At 49.6% G+C, this 14,856-nt stretch overlaps 1 protein-coding gene across 4 annotated transcripts in view; it reads right to left on the bottom strand.

The window, feature by feature from the left end:
* Positions 1 to 672: 672 nt before the first annotated feature.
* Positions 673 to 14,856, bottom strand: part of MAST3 (microtubule associated serine/threonine kinase 3) — an 87,128-nt gene continuing 72,944 nt past the window's right edge. For all 4 annotated transcript variants that reach the window (XM_075902929.2, XM_075902927.2, XM_075902930.2 and 1 more), the window contains 7 exons: positions 14,074 to 14,306; positions 12,253 to 12,453; positions 11,447 to 11,673; positions 11,114 to 11,236; positions 9,392 to 9,528; positions 8,107 to 8,288; positions 673 to 7,344 (listed from right to left, as the gene is read on the bottom strand). In XM_075902929.2, coding sequence (XP_075759044.2) covers positions 6,134 to 7,344; positions 8,107 to 8,288; positions 9,392 to 9,528; positions 11,114 to 11,236; positions 11,447 to 11,673; positions 12,253 to 12,453; positions 14,074 to 14,306 — 2,314 coding nt within the window. In that variant the 3' untranslated portion in view covers positions 673 to 6,133. The remainder of the gene's footprint in view (positions 7,345 to 8,106; positions 8,289 to 9,391; positions 9,529 to 11,113; positions 11,237 to 11,446; positions 11,674 to 12,252; positions 12,454 to 14,073; positions 14,307 to 14,856) is intronic.

Here is a 14,856-nt window from a genome sequence, read left to right as displayed (position 1 = left end):
GGCAGACAGGATACCGGGCTAGATGGACCTTTGGTCTGACCCCATCTGGCCGTTCTTATCAGACACTTACAGCAATTGAATGGTTTGAAACCCGGGGATCAGGGCATGCCACACCCTTAGGCAATCTCCTCGTTCTGTCATTTGCCACAACTGAGAATAGCCTGGCTCCATCGTCTTTGGAACATCTTTCCAGCACTGTCACTGGCGGCAAGAAGGAACTAAGGATGGGCAGAGTGAACGACGCCTTGTACTGCACCACGAAGGTACCACTCCAGAGAATGCTGAAGTTGCTCACCTATAGATTACAGTTAAGGGAAAACTTCTGGCATTGGCATACATGGCGAGCATATACACCTGATATGAAATGGACACTAGCAATCACTTGAAGGAAAATCATCAATGTATCAGTTGCTTTGTTTTAAAAATCCTAGTAAAAAAGGCAGGTTTTGGTTGCCTGATGGGATTGTCTGTCATTTTCTGGGCAAAATCTGAAAGGAACTGAAGCATGTGTTTCATTGCATGCCATCTGCATTATATTACACATTAGGAAGATCAAGAAGTGAACATGCAGGAGTAATAAGAATTTTATTTCCAAAACGTTCTTTAAAAGCTCCAGTATTAGCAGTTCTGAACTAAGTAGTCCCCCCTTGAACAGAAGGCTATGCACTTTAATTCCATCTCAAGGAATAATTTTATTACAACAGGAAGCTTTTTCTGAATATATTCATACCAAGACCAGTGGTTCAGTACAATACAGGAAGACAAGGCCCTGTTTAGTTTTAAGACATTTTCCATAAAAATCCTTTTTATACAACTTCTGAAACAAGAGTTTTATTCTTACAGAGTAGTTCTTCAGCCACGGTCCTGCTGAGGCCCTTTTACACCTGGTCGGTGTAAAAGGAGATGCCCACTTTTATTTTTTCAAAACAACAATGCTAACTTCCTGAGTGGTTGCTAGAGAAGTCTGAAGAAGCAAGCAGAAGACCGATTCTAAATAAGAGAGCTACAAAATAAAATAAATAAAAAGGAAACAGCTAGAAATTCAGCAGAAACAGAATTACAACAGAGCAATAGCTGGCAAGATCATTTCAGAAGCAAAAGCAACTTCATTCTGTGTTGTCATCTAGCAAAGAACCATTTCATTCACTAAACCCCAAGATCAGAAAGTGCTTTTGTACCTCCACAGACGGATGATGTGGAATTAATACATGCTCTCAGCCCCCAATATGATTGTTTGCTTATTTTCTGGGTAAGTTACTACAAGAATTAGCACAGAAGAAGCAGTCGATTTAAAACAGCCACACAAATTAAAATAAACCAAGCACTTAGATAAGCTATCAAAATAGAAAGCTAGCATCACCAATTACTCTCAAATCTGGAATGGGAAAAGAAATCGCTTTATAGCGGGATTGGTGCTACAAAATGGCATAAACTTTAGCATTATACAAATAATAAAAAATACCACTCTGACAACTTAGCTCACCTGCTTGGATATCATCGCAATACAAACTATACAGTAAGGGATATAAATAAGTGTTTTGACATAGAAGCCCAATACTTGCACTGTGTCAGTTTCTGCAAACACTGAAGTTAAAAAAAACATACATGCATTATCAAATGTAAACATTTACATCATATAAAACCTTAGAAATGCTGGAAAATGCCCGAGGGACTTTTACTTTATATAAAATCTACCAGCACAAGAGGCAAAAGGAGTTCAGAAATTACAACTAGAGACAGATCAGACAACACAGTGAAGTTTATTACATTTTTAATAAAAATTTAGGACTCTAATTAAATGTTCACTCGGAAGTCTCTATGGAATGTCTGTATGCTCTGAAAGCACATCTTGGGGAAGGTTTTAGAAACTAGCTTAATGCAGAACACAGAAGAGAAACTGCAAATCTCTGAAAATAAAATTTTACTCTGTTACCCTTTGCATCAAGATACTGAAATATGGCCCAGGGAAAGAAGAAAACGGATAAATTCCAGTTGTGCTTTTCCTAACCAACTCTGTCTCTCATGGGACATCTCTGAAAAGATGATCAAGCAGATTAATTTATTTCAGCTTAGAGCTATTTCAATCTCTCTCTACAAGAAAGAAAAATTAAACACAAACAAAACCCTCTATATTATTAGAAAAAAAAAATCTCATCTAAAACAAGCAGTCTGAAAACAAGTTCCTTCCCTCCCACCCCACCCCCTAAACAGCCACAAGTAATTAGTAATCCTTCAGCTAATTTGTATTAGGTTCAGACACACAGGTTCCTGAATGAGCTTTGAGGTCTGACAGATCCATCAAATCCGTAACTTATTACATCTTCATTGGCAATCCTATTGCTCTCTCACAGCCTGAAAAAAGACTTCAGGGGTTAGTAATCCCACTAACTGTAGTTTTCATGCACGAGATCCAAGATGGGATGATCCTACAAACTCTTACAAACCTCTACACGATGTAGGTTTTGCCTAAATGTCTCAAAGTATAAACTAACCATGGCAGGGACATTTAAAAACGTGCCCGAACTCAAATAGTGATAGAAACGTAGCCGTGTTAGTCTGGTGTAGCTGAAACAAAAAACAAGACTATGTAGCACTTTAAAGACTAACAAGATGGTTTATTAGGTGATGAGCTTTCGTGGGCCAGACCCACTTCCTCAGATCAAATAGTGGAAGAAAATTGTCACAACCATATATACCATTTTTAATTGTATCCTTTGGTATATATGGTTGTGACAATTTTCTTCCACTATTTGATCTGAGGAAGTGGGTCTGGCCCACGAAAGCTCATCACCTAATAAACCATCTTGTTAGTCTTTAAAGTGCTACATAGTCCTGTCTTTTGTTCGAACTCAAATAGCCTTTCGAAGTCAGACCACGAGAATTTTTTCTCTTTTCCTATAAAGTTTAAAATGGGAAGTAAAAAAAAGTAAAACCTTGAGCTGTTAACGTGGCAGGAATGCACAAGTGCTAGAGGAGCGCCAGCGAGTCCCTGAAAGCTCACTTCATCTGCCCAGATGTCACAGAACCCTACACTAGAAACGCAGCACAACATGCATAGCCCCGGCCATTATTTTCTGTTTGAGAGTTGAGTTCCTGTCCCAGCCTCTGAACAAATTCTATTTGTGTTTTGTTTATTAGAGAGTGAGTATGCCCTTTCCAAACGTTAGGAGAGCTTCAGTCTGGAAAAGCTAGACCGGCAGGTGGTACTGCCCGACCCTGCTCCTGGGAGCTGCCACTGAGAACAGTTATATGACAGAGAGGAAAAGGACATACCTGGGGTAGAGAACACATTAAATCATTATGATCAGTTTTGTTGGTGAGGTTCTTCGATTGGGGGAGGGGGGGAAGAGATGTTCAAAGTCCTTTTTTTTTTTAAAAATGGAAAATGGACAAAATCTGCAAGTTCTTCTAAAGAAATTTCTTCAAGCTTAATGTTCCCTTCATTCCTGGCTCTACTCACAAGACAGAGCTTAAGGAGGTGCCCTTTTCAAATCTTTGCAATTCCCCTTTAACACGGAAGCACAACATGAACTGGACCAGGCTAGCCAAAAGCAGCTGGAAAACAGGAACAGTTCAACAAAGATGGCCCTTTGGTGCCAAGAAGTAACCTGTGTGTGGCTGCTTATTCAGCACAGAAAGCCAATGAGCGGGATTGGTTGGCTCACCTTTACAACAGGGCCCTGCGCGGGACACTGGCAGTCCTCACATGCTGCTGAGCCAAGGAAAGGTAGAAAGCACTGAGGAACTTTCGCCAGTCCAGACGTTCCTTGTCCATCATGTCGAGCCCTCTGATTTTGACTAGAAGATGCTTGAAGGCAGGGACCACAGGACATAACAATGCAACAAGAGGAAGATAGATATTGCTCACAAGCTAATCCAGCGTTTCTCAAACTGTGGGTTGCAACCCCCAGAGGGTTTTGCCTAACAACTTTGGCTCCCTCCCTTTTTTGGAGCAGTGAGGGGGGTGTCTCAAATTAATTTAGCATTTTAGGGGGTCGCGGTATCTCAAAGTTTGAGAACCCCTGAGCTAATCCTAGCTCTGGGGTTCTTTAGCTGTTTTACTGCGTCTGAGATATCATCTTCGGATTCCAAGAAATGGAATCCCGGAGAGGCGTATAAACAGACGCACAAAGGCATATTCTAGTCCAAGATATCACTGTCTCTAACCCATGAGTCTAATCCCTTGGTTGATCTCCCCTCGCCAGCCCCACCTCAAGTGAAAAACTCTCAACTTCCTCGGCTGCTAAAGAACAATTTGGACCAATCGCCAAGAGATTCCACCAAGCACCATTTCTTGCAACTAAGATCCACATGATTAAATCACTCCTGATGAACCAGCCTGGTGACGCTCACTCCCACATGGTAAGTCTCTCCTGCTCTGTGGGAAAGAAACACAATTAGCAACTAGAAAGAGGGAGCAGAAACCTCTTTGGCTGAGCTAACAGCAACACCGGAAGGTTCTGAGAATGTTCAACCACAATGTGGAAAGAACTGAAGGGAACTTCTGTAGGCTACTAAAACATTCATTTTCTATCCCAAAAAACATGACTTACGTGCAGCATCAACTACGGTTGAATGTCTCTAGTCTGGCACCCTTGGGACCTGACTGGTGCAAACCAGAGAATTTGCCAAACCATGAAAGGTCAGTGTTGTCTAGCAGCATGACCAACACTTCTACTGTGTACTGGACTCCTAGAAGACATTTAGGTGTAAATTAAGAGCTAAAAAACAGCACAGAACAGATAGCCGGGACTGGTGACTGTAAACAAACTTTCTGGGATGTGGGAAACTTGGCCATACTCATGGTAAGTGGACATTCCGCTAACTAAAATCAGGCCGAACCACAGATGTTACTGGATCAGAGAGAGCCAGACTAGACAGGTTCAACCTGTACCATAGATGGGAACTGGCCACACACAGCAAAAGTTCTCATCTCTCTCACACACCATCAATCCTGTCTTGGCAGATGTGCACAGAGGCCGTGCTGCCTTCGAACAGTACAACTGTTTCCTAGAATAGGCCAAGTCAACGTGTCAAGGAAAAAGAGGCAGAAGAGTAACGGTTCAGCACATGCTCTAAAGGGGTGCTGTTGTCTGAGACGTATACACAACGTTCTGGGGGCCATAGGTTCATTGCCAGTGACAGCACATGGCCAGGGTATGGAAACTGCTCAACAAGGTTTGTCTGGGATTTGTAATACTGGATTCCTACATTCCCGCTGGGCATCAATCACACGGGTATTGTCATAAAACACCAAAGCAAAAATTATTCCCCCCCTCCCACACACACACTGGGGAGAGGGAAATTTATGCCTAACTTGGGGACATCTGGCATCAGCAAGTAGGGTACTAGATTAGATGAACCACTGGTCTGTTCCGGAACAGGAATCCCATCATTACAAAGTTACGCTTTTTCCTCCAATGAAGACCAGCTCTTCTGTGAAGAATAAGACACCTGTATGAAGATCAAAGCACTGGGACATGCCCCGCTGTGCATATCCCTACCAAAAATAGTATTTTAAAGCTTGCCTCTGGTTGGTTTTCTTCGTGCCCTGCCACCTGAAACTGACATTAACAAAAGGGGGGAAAACTAGTGCTTCTTAGAAATGACAGAACACATACAATGCATTTCAGAGGTGGGATTATAAACACTCACAAAACAGCAGTAATGCTTCCCCTAGCACAAGTCAGTTTAGATCACCTTAGATGCCTCCTCTTAGCTTATAAAAGTAATAAATTAGTGGTAAGGATTCATGTCTTGTCCTTTCTATTTACAATGCTTTAGGTCCTGCTGAGGAAACACCATCAGAACAAAACAGCGTCCTTAGCTCTACAAAAATATGAACATCTTCCCAGTTAATACAAAAACCTTTTGTAAGTAAATGTGTCGAATTATTCCCCACCCCACTGACAGGTCTGGCGTTAAAAACGTTTCCGAGGCATTGACTCTCACAAAACGCAGGTGTGTAATTTGAAGAGCGTATCTCAGCAGCTGGGGGGGGTGGGGGTGCCGGTCTCCAGTGCAGATGTGCTTTTTCTGGAAGCTGATCGCTTCGGGAATGCGGGCAGCGTTGAAGCCCTGTCACTTGGTTGCCTGTTCACCTTTAGCCAGTGCCTTTTGCTCAACGTGCGACTCACTCATCCTTGACTTTTGTAGGAGCTTGACTGCGCGTCTTTTGTTGGTGCGCTCTGGGCACCTCAGCTTCGGTGCACTCGTGCTCTTCCATTCCCAAGCTCCCCCACAACTCCAGCTTCGGAGGTGGGCCCGCCAGGTCCTTACTACATGTCCTATGCGGGGATCCAGAAGCTGGTGAGGGTTCTTGCCCAGCGAGAAGCTCTTTCTGCTCTCTGTTCTCTTTCCACTGGCAGGAGACGCTCTTGTATTCCACTGCTGTAGTTCCATCCGTTTGTTCAGTATAAACCCTGGCCATCACCTGGATAGGATAGGACCCTTGGCATTCCCACTCGGCAGCGTGCGTCTCCTGCTCATCGCTCTCTGACCCTTGAACTGCTATCTGGGGCACCACCGTCGGCATCTGTTCTGGGTTTGGGGGCTCTGGAGTAGAGCTACAAGACGCTGACCTTGGTTTGGTCTCCACCCAGGAAGCTGCATGAGGGGCGCGTCTCCACAGCGCATGTTCCCTGTCTGGCTTGGCCTCTACTTTTGTGCCATCTTCACTCACAGGCACCAGCTCTGGCTCATCAAAACTCACTTCTTGGACAGCTTCTTGCTTTTTAAAGGAGTCCCTGCGCTCCGACAGGTTCAGCCTCCTCATGACAACGACCTCCTGGTCACGGTCGTGCCTGTCCCCCGTCCAGTCTCTCATTCGGGGGGTCCCCGGGTAAGCCCCAGCACAGAGCTCCCCTGCCTGGATAAGAGTCTCCCGCTCTCCCAGAGCCTCCCCCATCCCATCTCCTGGAGGCATGTCCAGAGTGAGCTTCCGGTTGCTGATGGTTTTCTTTTCTGCTAAGTAGGTAGCAATTTTCTCCGCCGACTGCACTCGTTTTAGCAGAGGAGACCTGGGGCCTTCGGCACTCCTGGGCCGAGACACTTGCCTGACAATGGTCGGGGGGGACAGAGTCTTGCCCTGAAAGGAATGAACGCTTTTGGTGTAGCTTGGTAGTGGCGATGGGGACCTCTGGGGAGAAGGTGGCTGTGGGACTGAGGAAGGCGTACATGCAAGGGGAGATGGGGGTATGCTGCTGGTGGACTTGCGGCGCCCCACCTTGTAACGCTGACCACTCAGCTTTGGCACTAGCCCATGGAGAGAGCTCGGCCGGATGTGTCCTGCAGGGGAGGTGGGGGTGCTCGAGGACGGGGAGGTGCTCTGTGGGGAGACCGAATCTGCCAGAGAGAGAGAGAGATCAACACACCTGAGAAAACACAATCCTCCCATTCCCGACACATCACAAGGCTCAGGCCAGATCAGCATTTCCAGCACCCACCTCATATATGGTGGGTTTGAATGAGGTGTCGGCCAAATCAAGCCACTTAATGGAACCTGGCCACCATACTCTGAGGAGCACTGCAAGTTGCGGGGGAAGGGAGGGACACTCCCCCCCCCCACACACACCTTACTTCCAATCACTGCACACGAACCCAGCTGCAACTGCAGCTGCCCACGTGCTCCCCTCCTAATATTCCACCCCACGCTATACAATTTGTGCTTCTCTTTCCTGGCCTCTTCCCATGAATTTCCAGGGAAATGTTCATTCAACTCAGGAAGTTTATGCCCAAGAGTCGCCATGAGCCTCCACCTGTCTGGATACCTTTCAAGAGGCAAGTTAGGAGCTGGAGCAGACAAGCCCTTGGGCACAAAGTACCGTTGCCATAAACGCACGAGTGACAGACGCCCATCGGTACAAGTCAGCATACAAGGAGTAGGAGCTGAGCATCCACAAACCCCAGAGCAAAGGCCGACGACCCAGCCGTGTCTCAAGCCCAAGCAGGAGTAACCTGAGGGCACATGCTATGCAGCCACCTGCACACACCCCTGGAACAGGCATAGCACAGGGCAAGCCAGCATGCCGGGGGCTTTGGTATTCATGATTTACAGGCCATGTAATAGAAGCCATAGCTGGGCAAGTGTTCAGAACCACCTCCTACCTAGTGGGAGGTCTGGAGCAGGGCTGCGGCAGGGTGTTGTAGGTCCCGGTGACAGACTGTGCGTGGGAGATCCTGGAAGGCTCTCGCTTGACGACAGGGAGTGATGGAGGCCAGAAGAGAAGCTCCGGCTGGTGTGCAGGACAGTTGTTTGCTTGGAGATCTTTTTGAAAAGGCACTTTCTCCTTTGGGAAGAACAAAGCCAGGCAGGATTTACATGGAGGGGACCTGCACAAAACCTCTTTTTATTCCCTCTGGGCATCGCAACACAAGCCCTCTCCCAAGTTCAGTTGTCTAGGGAGTGCTACAACTAGAGGCTGGGTTCATCCAAGAACTCTGAACACCTCAGGACTCTGCACACTCGGAACAAAGGGGAAAGGAATTTACTGCATTGCCACGTCAGACACAAGACGCCTCATAAAAATATTCCGTAGCAAGCTGCAAAGAGCCAGCCCGGCCAACAAGCTCAAACCGGAGCCTTAATATGAACAGCTGCGGCAGCCATTAGCACCCGGAGCATTTTAAAGGGAAAAACCTGTATTCTTTGCCCTGGACAGTCACAGCCTGTTTCACTGAGACGTCGACCAACATTAGAACATGGGATTTCCAGGGTCTGTGGCATCAAGGAGTCAATTCTCACCCGTGTTTGTGTGAAGCAAGGGGATGCAGGTGCCGGTCTTCGGCAGGCGAGAAGTCACATTCACTAACTAGAGGAGCTGCCTGATGGAGGCAGTGTTTAGATATATTCCTTTCCCATTCTAGGGCTACGTCTAGACTGGCATGATTTTCTGCAAATGCTTTTAATGGAAAAGTTTTCCGTCAAAAGCATTTGCGGAACAGAGCGTCTAGATTGGCACGGACGCTTTTCCCAAAAGCACTTTTTGCAGAAAATCGTCCGTGCCAATCTAGACGCGCTTTTCCGCAAAAATGCCCTGATCGCCATTTTCGTGGTCGGGGCTTTTTTGCGCAAATCTGAGCTGTCTACACTGGCCCTTTTGCGCAAAAGCTTTGCGCAAAAGGACTTTTGCCCGAATGGGAGCAGCATAGTTTTTCCGCAAGAAGCACTGATTTCAGACAGTAGGAAGTCAGCGTTCTTGTGGAAATTCAAGCGGCCAGTGTAGACAGCTGGCAAGTTTTTCCGCAAAAGCAAAAAAACTTGCCAGTCTAGACACAGCTTAGGTGAATAAACTCATGGCCCCCAACGTATTTCAGGGCTTGCATGCCGACTGCTCGTCAGAGCTCCTCAGAGAAGCCCGCTAAAGGAAGTCCCCCGTCTATTGCTACTCACCGGTCCTGACTGTCCTTTTTTCTACTTTTCTTACTCCTCCTGGCCATCCTGGTCTTGGAACTGTTCTTCCGAGCCGGACCAATTTTGATGGACGTGTTCTCCAGGGCGGTGGTTCGCAGCGCTACCTTGTTGCCACTCTGTGAAATGCACCAAGCGAGTTGTGACGCACCAGGCATAAGAACGTTTACACTGGACCCTAAGGCCAGAAGGGTCCATCGGAATCCCCTTCTCTGACCTCCTGCGGCAGGCGTCACTATCGGAGCCAGAGCTTGAGTGGCCTTGGCTCCCGTCTGCGAGACCATGCATCCGCTCGCAATGAGGCTCAGTCTCCTGCACAGCCTATTAACTGCCCCACTGCCCGGACGTCCCTCTGCAATTAATCATCTTGGGGAAGGGGCAAACCTCATTAATACAGCATCTGGGGGCCACTGTGCATTTGTACGCTCATCTCAGCATCAGTGATGGGACAGGACTGTAAGGGGACGGACCTTTCTCTCCTCAGGGCTTGGTCTGGGGAAGCACAAAGACCCCAGCTGCCCTCTCAGAATTGCCTTTCAAAGACACAGACGTTTGGGCTGCCAGCCATCGCCGGCAGAGCTGTGTTTCTGCCACGTGGACTCTAGGGCAATTTCTTCCAAATGTTTCTGGGTTGGCCGTGCTGCTACTCTGCACGAATCTACCAACACTGCTTGCTGGCCTGGTTGCCAGGGCACTACCGCATACTGCTCTAGTGGGATAAGGGGCGGTAAGAAAACAGAAGCCAGAAGTGAAAAAATGGCTCAAGATACGCCACCGCTCAGACACCACCGGGGGGCTGTTGAGGGCCCGAGTCCAGCTGAGCCGACGGGACTGGCTTTGTCCAAAAGGGTCACGGTGTGGGAACACAGAAGCACAAAAGGACGAGAGCAGTTCAAAAGGGACTTGCTGTCACGAGAAGGGTAGTTCCTGGGGGGAACCAGACTTCAGACACCTGCCGGGGGGTCTGAAGAAGCTAGTAGGGTCAGGCTGGCGAGCCACAGACATGCATGGAGACAGCTGAATTAAAACCCTCCTTTCTGAAGAAGCTTTGTTCCCACTGTTAAGATCAGCCGCAGGTGGGTTGGTCACTGAACCCCCCTGGTCGCACACGCTGGAAGGGAGGCGCCCAGGTGTCTGAACTCGGCTAGCCCTGCTGGCTAAGCATGGTCATACACAGGGAGAGAGAAACGTGGAATTACAGCCTGCGATAGGCAAAGTCATGAAGCCCAACACCTGAGGGGAACCCCACAAGACCAGAGTGGGGCTGCTAGCCCAGCGGTCATGAGTCTCCCCCCTCCATTCGCAATCACGCAGCCCCACCCACCTCCCGTCTGGGATCTCAGCGAACGCTTAAGGCAATTCCAACCATTGCTTTGGCAGAGGTAAGCCAGGAAGAGCTGCCAGGCTCCAGAGAGCTGCCAGCTGTGCACAGACCACCTTTGAGAACCTCTGCTCCAGGGGCGCAGACATGGTGCGGGAGGCAGAGCCACGCTGCCGTAGGGCAGAGCCAAGCATCCCCAGAGAGTCACCCCCGGACTCCTGCTGAATTGGGAATCCCCCCCCCCCCCGCTCTCGTTCAGATAATGAAACGACGTTTGCTGCTCGGAGCCTTCAGCAGTGAGCGCAGGAGGAGTGTGAGGAGCCAGCCGCACACAGAGAGCAAAGCACACGGTGTCCCGTTTACATCCAGGGCAGGCGGCTTACCTTCAGCAGCAGCTCCACCACATCCATGTGAACTAAGCCCAGCACAGACTCTCCATTCACATGTGTGATGAGATCCCCAGCTCTCAGCCCCGCTTCCTGGGCAGGGCTCCCATCCTCCACGCTCTGGAAATGGAAAAACCAGGAAACCCTTATTTAGGCAGATCCTCAGGATGACGCACATGGCATGTAGGCTTCCCGGCCTGTTGGCTCTGCCTCCCTCGCCTCTCGAGAGAAGGGCAGTCGTGGTACACCCCTGCTGCTAGGGAGGCAGGACACACCGCAACGTCAGTACACGGCGGCTCCCGTTCCCTGCGGAATCCGCCTGTCGCTTACCCACACCATGTGATGCACCGTGTACACGTCGCTGTCCCCCATGTACACGCGGATGGCGCGGAGGGTGAAGCCGTATTTCTTCCCCGAGCTGTGGATGATGATGGGCGGACGCAGGCTGGTGATGCTGAGGGGGGAATCCCGGCTTGGGGATGAGTCCCGTGAGGATGGGTTGGAAGAGAGGGAGCGCGGAGAGATGGGGCTCATGAGGCCTCCACTGCTGCAGTCATCTACAAACAACAGACAGCGTCCCATTTCAGCTTGCACCCCCGCCCTGCCAGCGCTGGGAGCACTGGAGAGTCAGTCCCCTCCCACCAAACCGCTTATCGAGAGGACTTGGCCCGGCAGACCATCGTATGCAAAATCTTCATTGCCTGTGTGAAGAGCACCTCAGCTTGCCCCACTAAACAGCCTATACATTTCCTTACCACGGTCCGCACCGTTTGCTTCCCTTTGCTACACTCCCAGCATAGGCAGATCTGTCAGCTCACCAAGGGCTGGTACCGCTTGCTGGCTCTTCTGCAGCGTTATCACTGACATGGGTCCTGCTGCTAAGGGGTGCAGAGGAACCCACGAGGGAGTAACAGAGCAGGGCCTGCCTGGGAGGCCTCCTTGGGTAGCGCTTAAGCTGGTGAACACGTAACACAAGTGACAGATGCTACGCATGGGCTGCCGCCGTGGGGCAGAGCCGCTGGGGCCGCAGGGCAGGTGCGCACGGTGGAGATGCTCCAGTCGGAAACCCGCCCCGTGCATGCACTCATCACACCACTGACCCTGTGCGTCAGATTCACTAGCGGCTGCCCGCTGACCTGTGGTGATGATCAGGGACAGAGCGGAGACAGAAGCAGACTTGGGTACTCGGCCTCCTGCAGACACTCTCTGCTTCTCTGGAGTGTTCTTCGGACTCCCCAGCCTGCGGCCCAGCCCGGGCTCCAGGGCTCTTGGGGTGGAGTTTTTGGTGCCGGTGCTGTTGCTCCGCAGGCGGATGCGGTTCAGACTGGCAATTTCAGCTGGACAAGGAGGAAAGGGGTCAGCAAGCTGGTGCTTCTACGGGATAATAATGCCACCGCGATGACAATCTGCTGCTGTCCAGCTGGGGCTGACCCGCAGTCATTCACTGGAACTGTATCAAGTCTAAGGCTACGTCTAGACTACCTCCCTCCGTCAGGAGAGGGATGTAAATGAAGCACTTCGAAAGTGCAAATGGAGCCTGGATTTAAAAAGCCGGGATTTAAATATGCATAATCACGTCATGGCGCTCTTTCGAAAAAGCGCTACTTCGAAACTGAAACCGCACTCTAGACACAGTTCTTTCGAAAACGGGGCACTTTTTCGAAAGATCCTGTAAACCTCAAAAAACGAGGTTCTTTCGAAAATGCGCCCTGTTTTTGAAAGAACTCTCTAGACTGCCGTTTCAATTTTGAAATGGAGCTCTTTCAAAAGAGCACCATTACGTGATTATGCAAATGAAGCACGGGATATTTAAATCACGTGAGATAACATGATCTTGGTAACCCAGGGTACGTCTAAACTACATGCCTCCGTCGACGGAGGCTTGTAGATTTGTGTATTCGAAAAAGGGAAATGAAGCCGCGATTAAAATAATTGCGGCTTCATTTAAATTTAAATGGCTGCCCCGATCAGCCGACAAACAGCTGATCAGCTGTTTGTCGGCTGATCGGGGCAGCCATTTAAATTTAAATGAAGCCACGTTTATTTTAATCGTGGCTTCATTTCCCTTTGCCGATCTGTCTAATCTACATGCCTCCGTCGACACCCTAATTGACCATTCATTATCAGTGGGAAATAGGTCAATGGAGGGATGATAGGAGTTACTATAGAGAACTTTCTGGGTGTCTGGTTGGTGAGTCTTGCCCACATGCTCAGGGTTTAGCTGATTGCCATATTTGGGGTTGGGAAGGAATTTTCCTCCAGGGTAGATTGGCAGAGACCCTGGAGGTTTTTCGCCTTCCTCTGTAGCATGGGGCACAGATCACAGCTGGAGGATTCTCTGCATCTTGTGGTCTTCAAAGTATTTGAAGGCTTTGATATCTGAGACATAGGTGAGAGGATTATTCTAGGAGGGGTGGGCGAGATTCTGTGGCCTGCACTGTGCAGGGGGTCAGACTAGATGATCATAGTGGTCCCTTCTGACCTTAAAGTCTATGAGTCTATGAGCTACTGCCCTAACCATCACTGTCCCCGCCTCACAGGCCACCTCCTTCCACAGGAACGGCAGGGTTAGACTCTGCTGCTAGGCAAATACTCAAAAGGGGGTTGTCTTGTCCCCCGAGGGTTATTCCCACACATGGCTATCTCCCCAGAAACCCCCTTGCCCGCCATCAGGCTCCCTCCCATGCCTCTCAGTGCCTCTTCAAGGCGGCATGTGTGGTGTGGGTATAGCACGCTGTCCCCCTCCAAGGGATCCAGTCTTTTCTGCCTTGGAACCTCGGGGAATTACTAGGATCCCATGGAGGCTGCCCGTGGCCTGGGCCACCACCAGCCAACGCCCTGCACTGCATACACAGGCTGCCTCCGCAGCGGAAGGCTGGGCAAGAAGCTCTCTGCCCCCGATTTAGCACCCTGTGGGCGTCCTTAATCCCCAGCTCCGCCATCCGCAGCCCACGTACCCGACAACGCCGAGGGCTTTGCTGCTCCTCCTGTCCCTGCTTCAGGGTCCCCCAGCACAAACACCGGCCTCTCAGCCTTTACAGAGCCCGGGCAGGGGCTCTCATCTTCGGAGGAGAAAGCGAACTTGGGCATGGTCTCCAGGCTGTAGGTGCTGGTGAGGGCGGCAGGGCTGCAGCTTCGCTCGTGCCGGGAGGAGTAGGCGGTCGACCCGCAGGACGTCCATGACCGGAGCCTGTGGACAGGAGAGAGATGGTCTAAGAGTGACAGAAGCTGGAGTTGGATACTTCACCATCACCCGACTCTTCTCCAACGTCAGGGCTGGCTGGACAGCTAGCAGCCAAGACCCTGGGCACTTCACCAACCATCTTCTAAGACAGGGGCGGGCAATGATCTTTGATGGGTAAGTGGTCAAGGGCAGCACTCTTCCATGATATTAATGGAGGAAGTGCAGGGTCAGGGGATAGAGGGTGGGTGCAGAAGGGAGCTTGGGGTAAGGGACTGGGTGCTCCCTTCTGCACCCACCCTCCATCCCTGACCCTGCACTTCCTCCATTAATACGCTAACACTGACAGTCCAAACCACCAAAGGTACCAAGATACAACACCTCCCTTGCTGCAATTTAAGCTCATTGCTTCTTTCCTATTCTCAGAAGCCAAGGAGAATAATTTTTCTTCCTCCTCCTCCTTATGCCCTTTTAGGTACCTGAAAGCTATGTCATGTCCCCTCTTCTAAACTAAAAACAAATCCAGTTCTTTCAGTCTTCCGTCATAGGTTATGTTTTC

The sequence above is a fragment of the Pelodiscus sinensis genome, chromosome 32 (genome assembly GCF_052426305.1).
Source record: "Pelodiscus sinensis isolate ZL-2025 chromosome 32, ASM5242630v1, whole genome shotgun sequence".
NCBI lineage: Eukaryota > Metazoa > Chordata > Testudines > Trionychidae > Pelodiscus > Pelodiscus sinensis.
Note: the sequence above shows the minus strand (reverse complement) of the source record. Positions and strands in the feature narration are given on the sequence as shown.